General features: G+C 36.8%; 1 protein-coding gene across 1 annotated transcript in view; it reads left to right on the top strand.

The window, feature by feature from the left end:
• The window catches only part of LOC128645612 (aldehyde oxidase 1-like), a 365,796-nt gene that overhangs the window by 318,910 nt on the left and 21,957 nt on the right, over positions 1–24,929 (top strand). The window contains exons 30-33 of the mRNA XM_053698719.1: positions 2,420–2,472; positions 2,680–2,794; positions 12,486–12,551; positions 22,829–23,017. Coding sequence (XP_053554694.1) covers positions 2,420–2,472; positions 2,680–2,794; positions 12,486–12,551; positions 22,829–23,017 — 423 coding nt within the window. The remainder of the gene's footprint in view (positions 1–2,419; positions 2,473–2,679; positions 2,795–12,485; positions 12,552–22,828; positions 23,018–24,929) is intronic.

The raw sequence follows: 24,929 nt of genomic DNA, 5'->3' as shown, positions 1-24,929 counted from the left end.
ACCTCTAATGTGTAGAGCTGTAACCTGATTAAAACTGCTAATATGATTATTCGAAATGTGATCTTAAAAAAATTGAAAGAAAATTGTAAACCTCCACTTTTTGGGCAGTTTATTGAGGCAATTAAATCACAGATGAACAACATAACATATTGAATTTACATAATCGACAAATACACTGTTTTTTTCAGTAAATGGCTGAACATTATCTAGACCTACCCTATATCGATACAATACATACTTACTAAACAATTCCATCGGTCTGTTTACTTTGAAAGCTTAATAATACGTGAAGTCTGGTATTAAAACACGAAGGGGGGGCAAAGGGGATGGAGGAGGGGAAGTGAGAGATGGCACAGTAGGGAGGTAGGAGAGAGTTTTCTCCTTTTTTTTTTTCTCCTCTCTCGCCTATTCAAATAAATCACAGTTTTTGTAAAAGGTTACTTACCTATAATTATTTCTATTAGTTTTGTTATTTTTGAGATATAATGTAAAATTCCAGCAAGGTGATGTAAAAATACTAAATGTACAGCGGTTTATTTTCTGTTTAAATGTGAATGTAAACATGATCTGACTGTATACATTCTGTGTGGCCCTGTGAGGCATGGATTTTGTATCATGATCACTTTGTTGGCTATAAATAAATATTTTTTTAAAAAAAATTAACATTGCAATAGCTCGATGTAAGATTAGTTATTCTTCATGTGCGCTAACCCGACACCAAATTAGACCTAAATCCCGAACCTATGTTCTTCAGATACATTTTATTTTTATTATTAAATATATATTTTTATATATCTGATAAAGTTTATGTAAGATAGATATCTAAACCTATATATCTATAGGAATAGATAGATAGGTATAGGTATAATATATATAAATATGTATTTACAATAAATATTACATTATCCTGTAAGTGAAGAACATTGGAATGTTAAATATGTACAGTAAATATACAGTAAAACATATACATTCTTAAATACATATGTATACACACACACACATATATATATATGTGTATACATACATACTGATACATATTTAGACATGTAGTATATGTATGTATATAAACAATATAGCCCTTTGCAGTCAAACACTGTAATATACCACCTTATAAGTTTTAATATTTATATGAATCATTTTTATCATATAGTGTTAAATGAGTGTAACTGGTTTTATTTAAATGTATTTATGTTATGTTTTATGCGTTTGTTTTAACGCACTATCCTTTACACAAGTGTTTCAGTCATGCTAACCTGACTAAAGTGACTGAAACATTTATAGCGTTCACTTTCAGCTTGTAAAAAACCCAATGGTCTCTATTTAACAAGCTCCTTATGGAGCTTAATGGCCGTGTTTCTGGCGAGTCTTCAGACTCGCCAGAAACAGCAGTTATGAAGCAGCGGTCACAAAGACCGCTGCTCCATAACCTGTCCGCCTGCTCTGAGCAGGCGGACAGACATCTCCGGAAATCAACCCGATTGAGCACGATCGGGTTGATTGACACCCCCTGCTGGCCGTGAGTCTTCAGGGGGCGGCGTTGCACCAGCAGCTCTTGTGAGCTGCTGGTGCAATGCTGAATACGTTGAGCGTATTGCTCACCGTATTCAGCGATGTCTGTCGGACCTGATCCGCACTGTCGGATCAGATCCGACAGACATTGATAACTAGAGGCCAATATCACTCAAGCGTAACAGTTAGCACACATTTTACTACTACTATCAATTTTGCGTCATTCTCTCTGTAGCCTTTATTCAAGTAGCAGCAATGCATTACTGGGAGCTAGCTGAACACATTGGTAAGCCAATGATAAGAGGTATATTTATGCACCCACAAATCAGCAACTAGAGCCCAGATCCTATCTAGGTATGCTTTTCACCAAAGGATACAAAGAAAATGAAGAAAATTAGATAATATTAGCAAATTAACAAGTTGTTTGAAAATGTATTCTCTATCTTGGGGGGGGGGGGTTAAGCCTAAAACATGGCTTCCTTGTTTGCTGGACCCTATAAAAAGATAAAAAGGGTCTATTTTAACTTTTGCAATGGGGAATTTGTAAAATTGAATATTGTGAGAAATACATAAGGGGCATGTAGCTATTGTTAATTTATTGCTGTTGAATGAATCAGTGAGTGTTTTATTATGATATCAATGAGAGAGAGAGAGAGAGAGAGAGAGAGAGAGAGAGAGAGAGAGAGAGAGAGAGAGAGAGAGAGAGAGAGAGAGAGAGAGAGAGAGAGAGAGAAAGAAAGAGAGAGAGAGGGGAAGAGAGTGAGGAAGAGAGAGAGAGAGAGAGAGAGGAAGAGAGAGAGAAAGAGAAAAGAGAAAGAGAGAGAGATTTTGGCCTTGAAGGCTCTACTACAAAAATTCAGTCTATCAGTTTATGTTTTGTATTCACTGACGTATAATTTATATTACACAGGTTCTAGGAGCTTTTTCAGAAAGAATTAGTCTTTCGGCCACTGGATTTTACAAGTGAGTATCCATCTGATCACACAATAATAGATGTGAAAATGAACAAGCATGTTAAAGCAGATTATTATTTGATGAGTTTTAAGGTGGCAATGTGAAAATTAAAAATGTAATAGGAAATGTTTCTCAGTTAGATATACTAAAAGTCACGCATTAAATGTTATCTGATTCTCATTACAATCATGTCGTCTTGTCATTTTTGTGACGCAGAGGATATGATACTTACATTGACTGGGAGAAAAGTGAAGGTCATCCAGCCCCATATTATATCTTTGGAACAGGGTGTTCTGAGATAGAACTTGATTGTTTGACTGGAGGCCACAAGGTAATTACAGTGAGATAAATGTCAATATCATATGATCATATTTTTTTTTTTTTCTCTGAAAATTCATTACACACATTTTTGTGGCTGTTAAACAATTATTTATATGCATGAAATAGCACAATAATACAATTCTCTAACAAATTAGAGCAATGTTCATGTTCCTTTAAGTGTGAGCAGTGATAACCATACATGTAGTATGCAAACAGAAATAGCCCACTGTGTTCCATGGTTAGGTGAAGATTCAGTGTGGGAATCTCAGTGACAGTGTAATCTGATGTGAAAGAGACAGAATATCAAAATAACTCTATATATATGTGTGTGTGTGTGTGTATGTGTTGTGTTTTTTTTATTATTATTTTTAATACACCAACAGATTCCACAGCCCTACACAAAGATACAAGAAAAAAAAAGACTAGACAGGGTTAGGAACAATGCAACAAAAGGATTAGAGGACATTACGATCTAAGCAATAACAACTATTAAAGCATTTTTCTGAGGTTTCTTACCCAATTATCAATGCCCAAGATTACAAGTTGTGCGTTATGGCTTTACCGCTTAAAAAATGGCCTTTGCGTGTGGAATGGTCAGCTACTTGATATTACAAGTCATGCGGTATGGTTTTACCGAGATCGTTATGGCTTATACCGCAACGATCCATTCCGCACTCAAAATCCTGTAGTTATGTGTTCTGCAAAACAAAAAAGTTTCACAAAATACATTAAAAATATGTTACAAAGTACACTAACACCCATAAATTACCTATTAACCCCTAATCCGCCATCCCCGCATCCTAACTACTAAAATAAAGTATTAACCCCTAAACTGTTTTTACATTTCTGCGGTGTTTGTGTTTCGCTGTAATTTTCCTCTTACTCATTTACTGTACCCACACATATTATATACAGTTTTTCTCGACATTAAATGGACTTTCTAAAGATACCAATATTTTTATCATATCATATAATTTACTATAAAAAATATAAAATATAATGGAAAAATTGAAAAAACACACTTTCTAACTTTGACCCCAAAATCTGTTACACATCTACAACCACCAAAAAACACCCATGCTAAATAGTTTCAAAATTTTGTCCTAAGTTTAGAAATACCCAATGTTTATAGGTTCTTTGCTTTTTTTGCAAGGTATAGGGCAATAAGTACAAGTTGTACTTTGCTATTTCCAAACCATTTTGTTTTCAAAATTAGCGCTAGTTACATTGGAACCCTGATATCTGTCAGGAATACCTGAATATCCCTTGACATGTATATATATTTTTTTAGTAGACAACCCAAAGTATTGATCTAAGCCCATTTTGGTATATTTCATGCCACCATTTCACCGCCAAATGCGATCAAATAAAAAAATCGTTAACTTTTTCACAAACTTTAGGTTTCTCACTGAAATTATTTACAAACAGCTTGTGCAATTATGGCACATATGTTGTAAATGCTTCTCTGGGATCCCCTGTGTTCAGAAATAGCAGACATATATGGCTTTGGCATTGTTTTTTGGTAATTAGAAGGCCGCTAAATACCACTGCGCACCACACTTGTATTATGCCCACAAGGTAGCTTGTAGGGTTAATTTTAGCTTATGGGGCCTATCTATCAAAGAGTCAACCGCAAATACGCCGGAATTCCACATCGTAATTGTTGCGCGATTGATCCGACCAAGTTATCAAAGCCTCAAGACCGGCAAATGTGGAAATTTGTGACATAACATACGATCCGCCGGTCTCAATCCGACGCAGATGGATGCTTACGTCATTACAGATGTTCCGAATACACCTTCGGCTCTATTTGACACTTTTTCCCATTTATCAAACTTTTAACAGGTACGCTTTAAACCGCCACCCTTGAGGCCGCGGATGCCATAGAAATCAATAGGAGTCTGAAAGCACCGAAAGCTTATGTTCGATGCTGCAAGAGAATGAAGCATACCCCATTGATTTCTATGGTAGAAAAAATGTTATGTTTACACCTAACACCCTAACATAAACCCCGAGTCTAAACACCCCTAATCCGCCTCCCCCGACATCGCCGCCACCTACATAATGTTATTAACCCCTATTCCGCCGCTCCCCGACCCCGCTGCAACCTAAATAAATGTATTAACCCCTAAATCTCTGGCCTCCCACATCACCACCACTAACTAAACCTATTAATCCCTAAACCGTCAGCCCCCACATCGCAAAAAACTAAATGAAGCTATTAACCCCTAAACCTAACAACACCATAACTTTAAATTAAAATTACAACATCCCTATCTTCAAATAAATTAAAACTTACCTGTAGAATTAAAAGAAACGAATTTTAAACTATTAATTAACCTACCTACCCTAACTATTATACTAAAATTACATTAAACTACCAATTTAATAAAATAAATGACATATTAAAAAACCTAACCATACTAAAATTATTTAAATCTAAAATTAAACATTATTACAAAGTCCTAAAGTACAAAAACAAACAAAATATTTTTTTTACACCTAATCTAATAGCCCTATCAAAATAACCCCCCCCCAATAAAAAAAACCCTAGCCTACAATAAACTACCAATGGCCCTTAAAAGGACCTTTTGTGGGGTATTACCCCAAAGATATCAGCTCTTTTACCTGTAAAAACAAATACAAACAGCCCCCCAACAGCCAATAGTATGAGAGCTCAACTCCTATTGGCTGATTGGAACAGCCAATAGAATGAGAGCTGATCAAATCCTATTGGCTTATTTGAACAGCCAATATGATTTTAGCAGCTCAAATTCCTGTTGGCTGATTGAAATCTTTCAGCCAATAGGAATGCAAGGAACGCCATCTTTGATGGCGTCACTTGCATTGAAGTTCCAGTGTACGGCGGAGACCGTATGAAGAGAATGCTCCGTGCAGGAAGTCTTCAGGATGGACCCGCTCCGCGCCGGATGGATGAAGATAGAAGATGCCGTCTGGATGAAGACTTCTTTCCGCCTGGATGAGGACTTCGCCGGCTGGATGAAGATAGAAGATGCTACCTGGATGAAGACTTCTTGCCCCATGAATGATGACTTCGCCGGCTGGATGGATCCTTCAATCAGGACTTCAAGAACTGTAAGTGGATCATCAGGGGTTAGTGCTAGGTTTTTTAAGGGTTTTTTGGGTGGGTTTTATTTTTAGATTAGGGTCTGGGCAATGTAAAGAGCTAAATGCCCTTTTAAGGGCAATGCCCATACAAATGACATTTTCAGGGCAATGGGTAGCTTAGCTTTTTTTAGAGCTAGGGTTTTTATTTGGGGGGTTGGTTGGATAGTGGGTTTTACTGTTGGGGGGTGTTTGTATTTTTTTTTACAGGCAATGCCCCACAAAAGGCCCTTTTAAAGGCCATTGGTAGTTTATTGTAGGCTATAGTTTTTTTTATTTTGGGGGGCTTTTTTATTTTGATAGGGCTATTAGATTAGGTGTATTTTTTTTTTTTTGATCATTTGGTTTGTTATTTTTAGTAATTTAGTATTTGTTTTTTTGTACTTTAGGACATTGTAATAATGTTGAATTGTAGATTTAAATAATTTTAGTAGGGTTAGGTTTTTTTAATATGTCATTTATTTTATTTAATTGGTAGTTTCATTTAATTTTAATATAATAGTTTGGGTACGTTAAAATTAGTTTCTTTTAATTCTACAGGTAAGTTTTAATTTATATTAAGATAGGGATGTTGTATTTTTAATTTAAAGTTAAGGGGTTGTTAGGTTTAGAGGTTAATAGCTTCATTTAGGTTTTGGCGATGTGGGGGCTGACGGTTTAGGGGTTAATGGGTTTCGTTAGTGGTGGTGATGTGGGAGGCCAGATGTTTAGGGGTTAATACGTTTATTTAGGTTGCGGCGGTGTTGGGGAGCGGCGGGATAGGGGTTAATAACTTTATTTAGGTTGCGGCGGTGTCGGGGAGCGGCGGGATAGGGGTTAATAACTTTATTTAGGTTGCAGCGGTGGCGGGTTAGGGGTTAAACATTTTAGTATAGTGGCAACGTTTAGTGAAATAGTATAAATAAAGTTGGGAAAAACACGAATAGCAGCATCATCGATGACTGTTAGTTAACAATAGTCCGATGCTCATTGCCCTGTACTTGGTGCGCGTGTTTTTGATGGCTTTATTTATAAATATGGAGATCGTATTCAGATCCACGGCCGCAATGTTTGGCGATGTTAGGCGAGCGTATTGACACCCGCGAATGCAATATAGTTGAGGATTTGATACATATACCCCTTAATGTAGAGATCAGCCTCCCACCTGACACATCCCACCCTTTGATCCCTCCCTGATCCCTCCCCATCTTAAGTACTCGCAGAAAGTCTGCCAGTATAAAAATAAAAGGTTTTTTGTTTTGTTTTTTAATAAAAAAAATTATATATTTTCTGCAGTGTAGGATCCCCCTTACACCCCAACCTCCCTGATCCTCCCCAAACAGCTCTCTAACCCTCCCCCCTCTACCTATTAGCTGCCATGTTAGGTACTGTCTGTCAGTACCTAGTTTCCTATATTCTTTGCTTATTTAAAAAAATATATATATATCTTTAGTTAGCTGTTCCCCCTCATTCCCCTACCCCCTACCCTCTCCCAGATCCCTTTACCAACTATTATCCCCCTCTCCCTCCTTCCCACTTACTAGATTTTTCCGCCCTCCTCCTTCCCTTCTCCCGCCCCCTCCAGCGATGGGCCGCCTCCCTCCTATCCCTCCCACGCCACCAACGATCGGCACCATCGCTGGCCAATGCAGAGAGGGCCACATAGAGGCCCTCTCTGCATCGGTTGCTTAGCAGAGGGTATTGCACGATGCCTCAATATCGAGGCATTGCTGCAATACCCTGAAAGTGGCTGGAAGCGATCACGATCACTTCCAGCGCTTAAAACTAAATAGAAACTTGCCTTTTAAAAAAAAAAAATAAGATTAAACTAAAAAAAAATATCATTACAGAAATAAAAAGCCTATCAAAAAAAAAAAATAACACTACCAAAATAAAAAACCTAAAATTACAAAAAATACAAAAACTAGCATTCCAAAAATAAAAAAACCTAACATTACAAAAAATGAAGAAAAAACTACGATTACCAAAAATAATTTAAAATAGGGCAATGCAAATGCCCTTTTTGGGGCAATGGGTAGATTATTATATAGATTATTATATTATATATATATATATATATATATATATATATATATTATAGATTTTTTTTTAGTTAGGTGTTTTTATTTTGGGGGGTTGGGTGGGGGGTTGTAATGTTAGGGTTTTTTGGGTTTTTTTCCAGGGCAAAAGAGCTGTTAACTTTAGGAAAATTAAATACAAAAGGCCCTTTTAAAGGCTATTGGTAGTTTATTGTTAGATGGGGGGGGGGTTACTTTGTGGTGTTTTTTAACGGGGGTATTAGAAAAGGAATAACTTTATTTATTTTGGATAATTTCGTTTGTTATTTTTTGTAATGTTAGGTTTTTTATTTCTGTAATGTTATTTTTTTTTAGTTTAAGCTTAGGTTTTATTTATTTTTTCAACAGGTAAGCTTCTATTTATTTTAAGGTAGTTAGTATATTGTAACCTTAAATTAACGATAGGGAGTGTTAGGTTTAGGGGTTAATAGGTTTATTTAGGTAGTTGCGATGTGGGGGGATGGCAGTTTAGGGGTCAATAGGTTTATTTAGGTAGTCGCGATGCGGGGTGGTGGATTAGGGGTTAATCGGTTTATTTAAGTAGTCATGATGCGAGGGGATGGCGGATTAGGGGTTAATAGGTATATTTAGGTAGTCACGATGTTGGGGGATGGCGGTTTAGGGGTTAATACTTTAATTCAGTTGTTACGATGTGGGGGGACAGTGGTTTAGAGGTTATTAGACTAGGGGCTTATGTTAGGGTGTTGGCTTTTTTTAAAACTTTCTTTTTTCCATAGACTTCAATGGGGAATGCGTAAATGCGGTAGCAATTTCACAATCGCAGGTGTTTTTTCTCTCCATTGATCTCTATAGGGAATACGTGCACGAGCACGCCAAGTCAGAACTTGGGTTGTGTGCGGTATGCGGCTTACTGAACCATATTGCACGTCAAAAGAAAGTTTTTTGGTGACTTGTACAGCCACATTTTTAGTGGTAGTAACGCAACAGCTATACCACACAACTTGTAATCTAGCTTAGTATTTTCAAATAATATGTGAACTATGTATATAGTATGTTGTTTATGACATAATTCTTTTAATAGCGATAATCGCATAAAGGCAGGTGTCCTTTTGTTTTACTAGCTATAATCAGAGATTTAGAGAACCCAAGATATTTGTCAATAATTAGCACCTGATGTCTTTTCTTGGTGTCAGATGTAATTTTCTATGTTGTCACCTTTGTGCACTGTTAATGAATAATTATTTTTCTTCTCCAGGACCTATTAGAACTGTCCAAAATGTCAACTTTTTAATTGGCAACATATTTCTCTCTCTATGTTTAATGGCATTATTATTGCATGAGTAAAACAGACTTTTTTTTACAGATTGTATAGGATATACATTTTACTGTAACTCTAAGAGACAGATTTGCTAAATACTTTCTGCTCAGGCTAGATCCTGTAAAAAGTTCTGCTACTGTATTGAGGTCTTTCCTTAATTCTATAAGAAGTCAAATAACTCTGTGCGACTAAATTTACTCTCATACGGCTAGTTTACGAGTTTTTGTCGGTAAGGTTTGCGGCTCTAACGCTCCTTTTTTTTCTAACGCTACCTTAAGACAACGCTGGTATTACAGGTCTTTTTAAACCTGGCGTTAGCCGCAAAAAGGTGAGCGTAGAGCTAAATTTAGCTCCACATCTCACCTCAATACCAGCGTTGCTTATGGTAGCGGTAAGCTGGCTAAATGTGCTCGTGCACGATTTCCCCATAGGAAACAATGGGGCTGAGCTGGCTGGAAAAAACCTAACACCTGCAAAAAAGCAGCGTTCAGCTTCTAACGCAGCCCCATTGATTCCTATGGGAAAATAAAAAATATGTCTAAACCCTAACATGAACCCCGAGTCTAAACACCCCTAATCTTACACTTATTAACCCCTAATCTGCCGCCCCCGCTATCGCTGACACCTGCATTATATTATTAACCCCTAATAAATTACCTAAACTACCTACAATTAATTACAATTAAATTAAATAAACTAAATTACAAAAAAACAAACACTAAACTACAGAAAATAAAAAAAGAATTACAAGAATTTTAAACTAATTACACCTAATCTAATCCCCCTAATAAAATAAAAAAGCCCCCCAAAATAATAAAATTTCCCTACCCTATACTAAATTACAAATAGCCCTTAAAAGGGCCTTTTGCGGGGCATTGCCCCAAAGTAATCAGCTCTTTTACCTGTAAAAGAAATATACAATACCCCCCAACATTAAAATCCACCACCCACACACCCCTACTCTAAAACCCACCCAATCCCCCCTTAAAAAAACCTAACTCTAACCCCTTGAAGATCTCCCTACCTTGAGTCGTCTTCACCCAGCCGGGCACAAGTGGTCCTCCATACGGCAGAAGTCTTCATCCGATCGGGGCAGAAGAGGTCCTCCAGACGGTAGAAATCTTCATCTAGGCGGCATTTTCTATCTTCATCCTTCCGGAGCGGAGCGGAGCCATCTTCTATCCAGCCGACGCGGAGCCATCCTCTTCAAACGACGTCCTAACGAAGAATGAAGGTTCCTTTAAATAACATCATCCAAGATGGCGTCCCTTGAATTCCGATTGGCTGATAGGATTCTATCAGCCAATCGGAATTAAGGTAGGAAAAATCCTACTGGCTGATCCAATCAGCCAATAGAATGCAAGCTCAATCCTATTGGCTGATTGTATCAGCCAATAGGATTTTTCCTACCTTAATTCCGATTGGCTGATAGAATCCTTTCAGCCAATCGGAATTCAAGGGACGCCATCTTGGATTATGTCATTTAAAGGAACCTTCATTCTTCGTTAGGACGTCATTTGAAGAGGATGGCTCCGCGTCGACTGGATAGAAGATGGCTCCGCTCCGCTCCGGAAGGATGAAGATAGAAGATGCCGCATGGATGAAGCCTTCTGCCGTCTGGAGGACCTCTTCTGTCCCGATCGGATGAAGACTTCTGCCGTATGGAGGACCACTTGTGCCCGGCTGGGTGAAGGCGGCTCAAGGTAGGGAGATCTTCAGGGGGTTAGAGTTAGGTTTTTTTTAAGGGGGGATTGGGTGGGTTTTAGAGTAGGGGTGTGTGGATGGTGGGTTTTAATGTTGAGGGGTATTGTATTTTTCTTTTACAGGTAAAAGAGCTGATTACTTTGGGGCAATGCCCCGCAAAAGGCCCTTTTAAGGACTATTTGTAATTTAGTATAGGGTAGGGAAATTGTATTATTTTGGGGGGCTTTTTTATTTTATTAGGGGGATTAGATTAGGTGTAATTAGTTTAAAACTCTTGTAATTCTTTTTTTATTTTCTGTAATTTAGTGGGGGGGTTTTTTCATAATTTAGTTTATTGTATTTAATTGTAGGTAGTTTAGGTAATTTATTTAATGATAGTGTAGTGTTAGGTGTAATTGTAACTTAGGTTAGGATTTATTTTACAGGTCATTTTGTACTTGTTTTAGCTAGGTAGTTATTAAATAGTTAATAACTATTTAATAACTATTGTACCTAGTTAAAATAAATACAAAGTTGCCTGTAAAATAAATATAAATCCTAAGCTAGCTACAATGTAACTATTAGTTATATTGAGGCTAGCTTAGGGTTTATTTTATCGGTAAGTATTTAGTTTTAAATAGGATTAATTTATTTAATTATGTTAAATGTATTTCGTTTAATTTAAATTATATTTAAGTTGGTGGGGTTAGGGTTAGGTTTAGGGTTAATAAATGTAATTAGGTGTCGGCAATGTTAGGGACGGCAGATTAGGGGGTTAATAAAAATTTAACTAGTGTTTGCGGGGCGGGAGTGCCGCGGTTTAGGGGTTAATACATTTATTAAAGTGGCGGCGATGTCCGGTCAGCAGATTAGGGGTTAATAATTGTAGATAGGTAGCGGCAACGTTGGGGGTGGCAGATTAGGGGTTAATAAATATAATGTAGGTGTCGGCGATGTTAGGGGCAGCAGATTAGGGGTTCATATGTATAATGTAGGTGGTGGCGGTGTCCGGTCGGCAGATTAGGGGTTAAAAAATTTATTATAATGTTTGCGATGTGGGGGGGGCCTCGGTTTAGGGGTTAATAGGTAGTTTATGGGTGTTAGTGTACTTTGTAGCACTTTAGTCAAGAGCTTTATGTTCCGGCGTTAGCCCATAAAACTCTTAACTACTGACTTTTATATGCTCACTTCTTCCAAGACTCGTAGTACCAGCGTTAGGCAAGTCCCATTAAAAATATAGGATACGCAATTGACGTAAGGGGATTTGCGGTAGCCTCGAGTCGTGGAAGGAAAGTGAGCGGTAGACCCTTTCCTGCCTGACTTGTAATACCAGCGGGCGTTAAAAAGCAGCGTTGGGACCACTCAATGCTGCTTTTTAAGGCTAACGCCAAACCCGTAATCTAGGCGATAGTTTTCTGCACCTGCAGCACTGAATTACCTTCTAGCTTTAAAGCCATTATTACATTTATCTCTTGGTGTCTCACTAACCTCTTCTGTATTAATAGGTCTAAATTTCATTCCTAAATGCAACTGATTTTCTTTCCTGTTTCTCACAGAATCTTCGTACTGATATTGTTGTGGATGTTGGAACCAGTATAAACCCTGGAATAGATATCGGACAAGTACGTTTTTTTATGAAAATTGAATTTAATTCATCGTGTTTTTTCATTTATCTATCACTATGTTTACATATTTAAGGCTTATTTGTGAGTGGTGCTCTTACTGTTGTACTCAAGCGAAAAGGAGCTTATTGCTTCTCTTTGCGCATGCCAGAAGTAGAGTGCGTATTACAAGATGAAAGTAAATGCGTTCTCATGAGCGCAATTGAATTATACGTGCATCTGGATAGCGCAACTTCAGAGCTCTGCTGCTTTGCGAGACAAAAAAGTTGCACAAAACACATTTTAAAAATACATTTAAAAAGTACAGTTACAATCATAATGTCTGATTAAAAAAGTAAAAAAAAAAGCAAATTGCATTAAAAAGTTATAAGGGTTAAAAGATATGAGGTCTCAGGTATTTGAAAAAAAAAGGCTGCAAAGGACTTTAACATAGAGATACACACATATACATGTATAAATATGTATTTGTATGTACAGTATATATATGTGTGTATGTTTATATGTGTACATATGTATTCATATGTGTGTGTGTGTATATATATATATATATATACAGGTATATATATTTATTTTTTTACAGACATATGTAAACATAGAAACATGTGTGTGTGCAAATATATATATATATATATATATATATATATATATATATATATATATATATATATATATATGTGCATTGGAGGGAGCCCTTTGCAGTCAAGTAGCTGAAAACAAGTCAAATCAATATTCATTTTTAACTATGTATTTACTGTAAATTTTTCACATCTCAGTGTTCTTTACATAGAACTGTGTGTGTGTTTGTGTATATATATATATATATATATATATTAAAACTATACCTATATGGAGGGCGGAGCCAACTTTGGAGCTGAGCGGCCGCATATCATGTTAGCTCCGGCTATATCTCTGAATAAAATTTTTTTTTGGCCGTTCAGATTCCTATACTTTAATAATTTGGGTGACCCAAAGACTCTAGAGACCTCGGCAACCGGAGCAAAAGAGCAGAGTATCCCTCGGATGAACAGATCCTACTCTCGGTGGAAGCGGGCCTGCAGTTCAGTCTCCTCAAGAAGATCAACTTTCTAATTTAAGATATACCTTATCACAGCCACTCTCTATGGACTATATAGAAACACGCAGCTCTCTCAGCTACCACGGGATCTTTTTGGAGCACGACTGTTGGAGTAACAACATACCATAGATTCGCAGCATGGAGGAGGGTGCAGCTTGGGACTCAGCTATTTTGGCGCTAACTACGCAGCAGTTCCTCAGGTTCGAGAGCGACCTTAGATCCATACTACACTTACCCCCAGTGCTTTCCGCAACTGCCTATGACTGGAACACAGAACGGTTCCCGATACTGAGCCCTGACTCCCATAGTGCTTCTGAGTTGACAGCGGTGGCTTGCGACTCGGCACGACAGGTGCACACCTCGCTCCCATTCACACTGCAGTGCCTGGACACCAAAATGGAGGACTATGCCTCTGCACATCCATGCCAACTGAAAAAACGGCAGCCAGACTTAGGGGAGATAGCCAGTGTTTTACCCATTTTGCCTCTGATATTCCCCGTTGGTGGTACGCGGGTGCTCCATTCTAACAGACCCACAAAGAGTAGTCTGTCTATGCTCGAAGATATCCTGCACCCTACCAGAAAGCATGACCAAGGAACTGTCGAGCTAATAGTACACCTGGAACTGCCTCAAAAAAACAAGATGGACAGTGTCCTTATATCTTTTCTAAGCTTTACTTGCCCTGAAACATTGAAGCCCTGGTATACAAGTTCTTGCCTACATCTAAAAAGAGGAATTGGATAAATTGACTTAGAGACACTGCTCCCTGGAAGATAAATGTTTGCTTGGGACATTTATATTGACTGTTTCATATTGTGACAACCAATTCATGATAATCTCAGGTTGGAAATATTTATTAGGTTGCCACACTAATTTGTCATTTGCATTAGATGTATGTGATCTGCTCCAGTCTCTATTTAAAGTAACCTGGGCGACTTACTATGTTTATTTTACTGCTAGTTTCATTTGCTGGTAATGCCTGTTTTAAAGTTGTTATATATAGCCACACACTGCTATTCTAGGGTACAATATTTGGTTACATAATTCCATACCCTTATAAGTATTTGTAACTCAGTTTTATATATGTGGTTCAGTTATCTCCTCTTTTCTTACCTCTAAGGTTTTCTAAGATGCCTATATTTACCAGCTGGCTACTCACTATAGCAATTTAAAGAGTTAAAAGGACTTTATGACCTTAGCTAGATATGTGGTTGTGTATAGCTCTAACTAGTCTAGATCTGTTTAATACCTAGACTTAACGTGGGGACATCTCCTGGATGACACTTTATTAACCACTAGCATACTATACCTGTCTGCTTGCGGCCGGAGCAGATACATAAGTTTTGAATGTGTCATTTCTCTATCGGAGCGTAAACTCCTTACAGAGCTCTCCCAATTCCCAAAGATTCATTCCTAGCTAGCTGGTATTTGAGTAGCCAAGCTCTATAATATTCTATAATATCTTAGCTGTTCTATATCATTGTACCATGTGTTGTTATTTGATGGTCTGATGAGGCTGTCACACTCCCTGCTGTTGATGACATCACCCGGGTTTATGGGTTATTCTTATGTTAGCCTTTATGGTACACTTTCTCATTTAACATAAGTCATATTACACATTATTTAGTACTTTTGGGATGTAGGTATTGTTGAGGGCTGGAGCGATGCTATAAAGCGAGGCAATAATTAATTGGCTACTGTGGACTGGTTCCATGATACCATCACACCCTAGAGTCTCCCATCACATAATATACGGATGGTGATGTATGACATATCCTTCCACAAGTGTTCCAGATTTTGAGATCACAATATGCCATGCAAAATTTTATTCCAACAACTACCCAATTTCTTTATTCTCCACTTTTTAGGGATTTCTATCTCTATCTAAAGCCCTATAGAAATGGATCGCCTCACATTTTCGTCATTGCTTATATTTATATTCTGGAGGTTTACCTTGTCTATCTTTAGCTGGTACCCTACATTTAACAATTTAACTCACCACCTCCCCCCCCCCCCTCTCATAACATACCTCCTAATTTAGGAGGGCTAACTGTGCGGCTTTTCTTGCCTATGCCGCAACCTAACCATTGTTTTTTTAATTAATAACCCTTGCGGTCCTGTATGATGATGACCTTGTTTATTATGCCTAGTGTATCAGGTCTGCTCGGGTTGTTAGCACAATTTCACCTATATATTTTAGCATATTATTTACATAGCAGAATGATATTTTTGCTTTAGCTATCATTTATAATATACCAACTGCTAAACTACTCTAAGCTTACAAACTCAAATGTGACCATTCAAATTGCTAATCTTAAGTTTATGTAAAATAGAGAAAAAGAGGTTCCAGTTTTTTCCATAAGATTAATTTATATTGAGAATTGTATCTTTCTATATGTATAGAGGTCGACAATCTGAAATGTACCATGTATGTTTGCTTTCATGATATGTCGTTTCATATAAGTTGTATTGTTTTCGCACAACCTCAAAATAAAAAAAAAAAAAAAAAAAAAAAAAACTATACCTATATAATAATTGATATATATACTGTGTGTGTGTGTATATATATATATATATATATATATATATATATATCAGTGGTGGCTCGTGGGTTTTTCAAATGGGGGTTCACGGACCAGTTATGTAAAATAGTTATATATATATATATATATATATATATATATATACACACTGTACACACACACATAAACCATATAAGAAGATTGTGCAGCAATCTCTAAAATAAACACCTACAAATTTATGTAATAACAACAACTACAGAACGTTTGTGTCAGTATCTGCAATATAATTAGCATAGAACATGTATAAATGTATGGCTCAGGGCTTGACAAATTTCTTTGAAATCTAGGAGCCAAACCGCATTCTTTGGGCCCTCATAATATAATATATTTATACATGCATTCATACATATATATACACACACACATATATACACACACACATATGCATTCATACATAAAGTATATACACACACACACACATACGCATTCATACATATATACACACACATAAACACAGATACACACACATACACATTCATACATATATACACACACATACACACAGATACACACACATACACATTCATACATATATACACACACATACACACAGATACACACACATACACATTCATACATATATACACACACATACACACAGATACACACACATACACATTCATACATATATACACACACATATATACACACACACATATGCATTCATACATAAAGTATATATACACACACAGATATGCATTCATACATATATACACACACATACACACAGATACACACACATACACATTCATACATATATACACACACATACACACAGATACACACACATACACATTCATACATATATACACACACACACATACACACAGATACACACACATGCACATTCATACATATATACACACACAAATGCATTCATACATATATACACCCACATACACACACATATACACATGCACATATGCATTCATACATATATATATATATATATATATATATATATATACACACACAAATACATACCCCCACACATACACACATGCACACACGCACACACATACACTGAGAGGGTTTAGTCTTTTTGGCACAAAATCTTACACATGTGTAATATACCTATGATATTGCTATTTGCTGTTACAGGTCATTCCTGAAGTTTGATGGAACCAGTGCTACACAAAAGAAGGGGTCTGCATACAAATAGTATTTGGGGAAAAAAAGAGCACTGAACAGAGTTCATAGGTTGGGTCAGCTAACAGATTAACAACCTCATATGTCTCTTTTCAGCAAAACTGAGAGGAGACGCATGAGATCGTTAATCTGTCGTTACTAAAACAAGTTGTTTGTCAGTGCGGTCTCTGTCTGTCTGTGTAAAATTCCTGTCAGACCTTTCTAAATTAATAGCAAGCTAACGTGAATTTTAAGGAGCAAGATAAGCTGCCGGCTGACACTATTGTACAGTAAAGAAAAATGCTGCCCCTACCTTGATCCTCAATAGCTGCCTTTACTAACCGCAGCAGGGAAGGTTTTTTTTTAAGCACAATGTCACAGGCATGCTTGAAATCAGAGTGGGCGCTCTGATTTGCTAACTGCTGCCCACCCTTCTCTTCAGAAGCTTTCAAAATAACAACAATAAAAAAAATCCCCTTACAATATAAACTATTTTAAACTGAGGCATCTTAGAGGGAGCAGTGCTAATGGGCCCCTGACAAGTTTGCAGACACCCCTAAAAACGGCCCTGTACTTACCCCACAAACTCAGTCATCCTGCATGGTCCCAGACAGGTAAATCTGAGCGTTGCTAACGCAGGCGCAGCTAAAAAAAAAAGGAAACAAAAAAAAAAAAGTGCTCCCCCTGCTGCCCGCCCATAGAAATAGCCTAAATCGCACACTGAAAATTGTGCGATTAAGAAAGGTATAGGATCTGTTATGGGCGGAGCAGCAGGCACATAGGAAAACTGTGCAAAGGGCTATGACAGGCTATATCTCTCTACCGCCTGTGTGGTAGAGGGGTATTGAGGTATATAAAAGGGATTATTTTTTTATTATTAAACTGTGCAGTAAACGGGAACCTTTTTTGGCTGAATAAATATATATTTTTTCCAATAGGGGGGCTATTGGAGAAATTATATTTATTCAGCCAAAAAAAAATTATTTTCTTTTTTTTTCCAGGGGGATGTTTTGTATATGTCTAGGGTGATTACATAAGTCTGTGAACCCTGACTTGTTCCCAGTTTGTTTGATTGAGAGCTTGGATTTGTATGGCTGTATTAGGGACCCAGGTTTTGGAAGAGACCTTGCATAGATAAAAACCAAAGGTGCATAGAATATAAAAAGCAATAATGGCATATATCCAGATAAAGTGTCCTCAAAGTCCTGATACTGGTGGTCTAAATTTTGATGAAAAAAAGTCCCGTGAATAAAGTCAATCCCAATTTAGTGTATTTCTTAAAATATAACAAATCCAAAAAAATGTGTCCCAAAAAACAATTTGTATCCAACGTATCCAAAAAGACAATGAAAAAATTGAAAAATTGAAACAAAGTGTGAGAAAAGGCAAAAGGCAAAAATATATGAAAAAATGTGATAAATGTACTTATAAGACAAGTACTACAAAAAGTGCTTAGTACTAAAAACGAATATCGGTGAAGTCTTCCAATCCTAATCAAAAGAAGTGTAGAAACTTTCTTATCCCTGATTCTTCTTTATGAAGGTGTAGTGCACAAAACAAAAAACACTCATAAAAAACAGGAAAAATGCAAAAAAATACCTGTGAAGAAAAAAATAAAGACAATGTGTGGCAAATTCTTAAATATTAACTCCAATAGAAAATAGGCTTACCAGTCTATGCGTTTCAGCCCCTCTAGGCCTTTATCAAGACTGGTTATTAGTATGTGTTATCGGCCTTTTATAGCCCTCTTGTCTGATTGACCGGAAGTTAGGTTTTCCGGTACTTCCGGTTTCGCCACTAAATGTAAATCTATTTTATTTTGTTTTTATTGTGTCTTTTCTAAATACTATTGTGTACTGATATTGTATCCGTTGTGAAATTCTTAATGGTATGGTGTCTCAGATCTAAATTCATGATCAAGCCTAGCCTCCGTTATAAGTGACGTCACTTCCGGTTGGGGTGGTTGCCGATAATTGCGGCTATCTATCAGATTTCTCGGTCCGTTGTCTACAATCAACTGTAGATTTTGTACCCTTAGTGGAAATTGTAGTCATTTATTTCATTATTAAAATCCACCATCCGATTTTGTATTTATTATTAATATCCCGATTTTTGGGCTATCCCATTGGTTGTGACGTCACCTATTAGCCACATAATGATTGGATGTAGTAGCGGATGTGTGTTATGCAATTTCTTTATATATTTAATGATGCTATTATTGGCACTTAAGTTTCTTATATTGATTTATGTTAGATATGCAAATAGTATAATTTGACTGTCATAAGGGGTCAAATTGTATAATTTGAATGTCATAAGGGGTCAAATAGTATAATTTGAATGTCATAAGGGAGAAATCTGATAGATAGCCGCAATTATCGGCAACCACCCCAACCGGAAGTGACGTCACTTATAACGGAGGCTAGGCTTGATCATGAATTTAGAACTGAGACACCATACCATTAAGAATTTCACAACGTATACAATATCAGTACACAACAGTATTTAGAAAAGACACAATAAAAACAAAATAAAATAGATTTACATTTAGTGGCGAAACCGGAAGTACCGGAAAACCTAACTTCCGGTCAATCAGACAAGAGGGCTATAAAAGGCCGATAACACATACTAATAACCAGTCTTGATAAAGGCCTAGAGGGGCTGAAATGCGTAGACTGGTAAGCCTATTTTCTATTGGAGTTATTATTATTTAAGTATTTGCCACACATTGTCTTTATTTTTTTCTTCACAGGTATTTTTTTGCATTTTTCCTGTTTTTTATGAGTGTTTTTTGTTTTGTGCACTACACCTTCATAAAGAAGAATCAGGGATAAGAAAGTTTCTACACTTCTTTTGATTAGGATTGGAAGACTTCACCAATATTCGTTTTTAGTACTAAGCACTTTTTCTAGTACTTGTCTTATAAGTACATTTATCACATTTTTTCATATATTTTTGCCTTTTGCCTTTTCTCACACTTTGTTTCAATTTTTCAATTTTTTCATTGTCTTTTTGGATACGTTGGATACAAATTGTTTTTTGGGACACATTTTTTTGGATTTGTTATATTTTAAGAAATACACTAAATTGGGATTGACTTTATTCATGGGACTTTTTTTCATCAAAATTTAGACCACCAGTATCAGGACTTTTAGGACACTTTATCTGGATATATGCCATTATTGCTTTTTATATTCTTTTAATCATTGTTGTATCTGTTTTATACACACAGCTTTATACAGCACCTATGGTTTTTATCTATGCAAGCCTTTGAACCCACTCAGGCCATTTAAGCATATCTTTGTATTTATCTGTATTGTTCTTTTTTAGACTGTATTTTCATGGATCCATGATTTAGAAGCTACAACCTGCTTTACTTTTTTAATATTGAATCATTTTATTAGTATATTTTAATATTAGCTGTATTGTTTATTAAAATCAACTTTTATATGTACTCTCGTCACACCTAGCCTTTGTCTATTGGCGCCTGGGAATCCCTTTGACTTGTAGTTATATTTTCTTTGGTGGAAGCTAGGTTTCACCTTTATCCGGGCACATAGGTGTAGTTGGCGCTTAAGTAGAGAGATATTTAACCGACTTTTGGAAGAGACCTTGACATGGTACCTGGCCTTGTCCCATTTGGCCAGATGCGGTAACTAACTCTTCCAGTTTTGCTTTTAATCTTATCTGAGAGCTTGTAAGCGAGTGCTGGACTTTCTCTGTGTGTTGTATTAATTTATTTTGTAATTTTCCCTATGGGTCTTGCACCCAGGCTTGTCTGGGGTTAACTGCCTGTGACTCTGGAGATAGCACAGCTTCCTGGGAGTGCTATAGCACCCAGGTCTGAGTATGTTGCAGGGTCATGGGATGTGTACCCAGTCCAGTCTGAGAGTGCAGTCCCCTTCTGTGTTTTGTATATATATATAGGGGTATAGATATATATTTTACCAAAACAACATCAGATACGTATATCTGAAAATATGTATATTACAATAAATAGAACATATTCTGCTATGTGAACAACAATAGAATGTGAAATATTCATATTTCATATCAGGTTAGTGCACTTGAGCATATGCGATTGGGTTTGCAGGGGAGTAGGGTGTTCTTGCTCCATTGACTACTATGGGGGAATTAGTTGGCGCAGTCATGATATTTGAACTTTGGCTTTTTGCACGCTTTGAGTTAGCACTTGTGCAAAAACTTTTTACTTTCAACTTACAATACGCACGCTACCCGCCACACACAAAAAAGCCTCAGTCTAGAGAAGTTAACTCCGGAGTGGGAGCGTAAAATCACTCCAATCGTAATCTAGTCCTTAATATATAATCTTATTTTTTATTTAAAAAAGCCTTAAGCCTGCTAGTAACCAATACTGAAATGTCTTCTATGTAATATCAGGGAAAATAAGAAAATCTTATTTTGGTTTTGCTGAAATATAGCAGATATTCTAACAGATTAGAATTATTTGATGCTATCTTTTACTGAGTTTGGGGACTTTAATGTCAAGTGTTCATTAAGCAATAGTTATCAGGAACCTTGCCTTACATTAACATCCAAAAACGTTCTATTGGACATACGGTAGCAACAAATCTGTTAATATATCTTAATGGGCTGTTAATTAAAAAATATATTATAATTATTTTAATTCATTAAACTATAAGAGAATATAATAAATTGTTATATGCGTTTATACACAACAGTAAGTAATTGGCTATATCAGCAATGTTTTATACATAGATCTTTATGGTTTTCATCTTCTACGTTATGGTATGTGCAGAGGTGACGTAGTACAGGAGGCTCACAGAACCACTACTTTAACAAAAGTGTTAACCCCTTGCATACCAGATTTTGTTCTAAAGAATTAAAAGAACATTAAACATTCAATACATTTTATAAGCATAGTATAGAGGTTATTCCGCTCCTCCTTTTAGTCATAGGCACCGCCTTTTTGAAATCTATCTTTCACTACATTTCAGTGCTGACCTTATTAAACATGTGCAGCAACTCTCCTTCAGATACCTGTAGTGTAACCTAGGTTCCATAATGGCAGCACCCACGATTAGAGGGAGGAGCCTGAAATGTATTTAGTCTCCCTTTAACTCTATCTGTACCCCTAAATCTAATCCTAATTCTAACTACCATTATGTTGCCACACATCTGTCATCAAGATCTAAAAGTGGTGGCATTTGCCAGTTCTATCTAATAGGCAGAAAGCTCAAAATGTAGACAAAATATTTTCCCATAACATTCTACCTCTAATATTGTTATGCATTTTTACATCTGTGAAAATACAGGTGGATACTTTTTTTACACACACACACACTCATACAAACACACACACACACACACACACACACTCATACAAACAAACCTCATATATTTATATAATTATATATGATATGCACGAGTGCAGACTCACTTATTCACCTAGAGGCAAATGCTTTAAGATCACTTTTTCGCACTAGCTTTAAGATAACTTATTTTTCCTCTAGCTTGAAGGTGCCTTTACTCAGGGACTTGGTTACTACACAATTGAAGAGCTTGAGTACTCACCCCAAGGTGTTTTGTACTCACGGGGTCCTGATACATATAAGATACCAGCTGTGTGTGATGTCCCCACTGAATTAAATGTTTCCTTCTTGGCCTCCTCAAAAAACCCTCACACCATCTACTCATCAAGGGTAAGCAGCGGTTTTACAAGATTTCCTATATTTAATTTAAATGTAATTTAGAAATGTCTTCTTTTAATATGTTTAATACCATTTTTACATGTTACATTATTCAGTTTCTTGGAGAACCTATTTCCATAAGTTATAATGGTTTCTCATAGTGTTTGTGCATATAGTCATTCATTTTAAACGTTTTACTTTCACCTTTATTTTATTTTTACCTAAGGAGATTTGTCTACAAAAAACTGCCCAATAAATAGATAAATCCCAGCAGACAGACAATAGTACAGCCAAAGCACACTATAGCAGCCAGTGGGAATGTTTTGCTGAAGCCACCAAACTAAGGTCCTCTTTATGCACTTTATGGGCCTCATGTATCTTGGTGTCAGTTTGTTTGTTTTTCAATAACCAAATGAACCTGCCATTGCTTGCACCTTGTGTAAGTGCCTCCGCCACATGTAAGTACTAAAAAAGCACATTAAAGGGAATGTGGAACGCCAGGTATCAAAAATGTAATTGTTGCAGTAATATGAGGTAGTGCTAGGTATATTATAAGAAGTTTTATAGAGATTTTTATAATCACTTTTTTGTATTGACTCTAGATGGTTTGTTATTTCTGCACTTTACATTTGAAAATGGCTTCTGAGAGGTCTGAGCTACGATTTGGTAAACGAAGAATGGTCATAACATACATTTCTCCCATAAGCAAAATAATGTTATAGTAGACAAAGTATTGGAGTAATATGAGTTCCTGTTCCGCTCTCAAATGAAGCAGAACCCCCTCTGTATTAAAAAAAAAATAAGGAAGAAGATAAGCAGATTTGCCGTGAAAAAATACTAAACAATATATTTATAACATTAGTCAAATGCCTTGAAACAATAACTGACTGGAATGACCCAGTGGCCAAAAAAATGGAGTACAGCAAGAAAGCCATATTTCTGTTAACTTTACTGTGGTTCATTTATACTGCTCCAAGTTAATCCCACTATAGAAATTCCAGCTGCCTGGGACTCAATCGCCTAGATTTAGAGTTTAGCGTTAGCCGTCAAAAGCAGCGTTGAGGTGTCCTAACGCTGCTTTTTACCGCCCGCTGGTATTTAGAGTCAGCCAGGAAAGGGTCTACCTCTCACTTTCATTCCACGACTCGAGGCTACCGCAGATCCCCTTACGTCAATTGCGTATGCTATCTTTTGAATGGGATTTGCCTAAACGCTGGTATTTCGAGTCTTGGAAGAAGTGAGTGGTAGACCCTCTACTGACAAGACTCCTACCGCCAAAAAAAGTCAGAAGTTAAGAGCTTTATGGGCTAACGCCGGAACATAAAGCTCTTAACTACTGTGCTATAAAGTACACTAACACCCATAAACTACCTATGTACCCCTAAACCGAGGCCCCCCCACATCGCAAACCCTCTAATAAAAATTTTTAACCCCTAATCTGCCGACCGGACACCGCCGCCACCTATGTTATAGCTATGAACCCCTAATCTGCTGCCCCTAACATCGCCGATACCTACATTATATTTATTAACCCCTAATCTGCCCCCCCCAACGTCGTCGCTACCGAACTACAATTATTAACCCCTAATCTGCCGACCGGACATCGCCGCCACTATAATAAATGTATTAACCCCTAAATCGCCGCACTCCCGCCTCACAAACACTATAATAAATTTGATTAACCCCTAATCTGCCCTCCCTAACATCGCCGCCACCTACCTACAATTATTAACCCCTAATCTGCCACCCAAAACGTCGCCGCTACTATAATAAAGTTATTAACCCCTAAACCTAAGTCTAACCCTAACACCCCCCTAACATAAATATAATTTAAATAAAACGAAATAATATTACTATAATTAAATAAATTAATCCTATTTAAAACTAAATACTTACCTAGAAAATAAACCATAAGATAGCTACA

The sequence above is a fragment of the Bombina bombina genome, chromosome 1 (assembly GCF_027579735.1).
Source record: "Bombina bombina isolate aBomBom1 chromosome 1, aBomBom1.pri, whole genome shotgun sequence".
Classification (NCBI taxonomy): Eukaryota; Metazoa; Chordata; class Amphibia; order Anura; family Bombinatoridae; genus Bombina; species Bombina bombina.
Note: the sequence above shows the minus strand (reverse complement) of the source record. Positions and strands in the feature narration are given on the sequence as shown.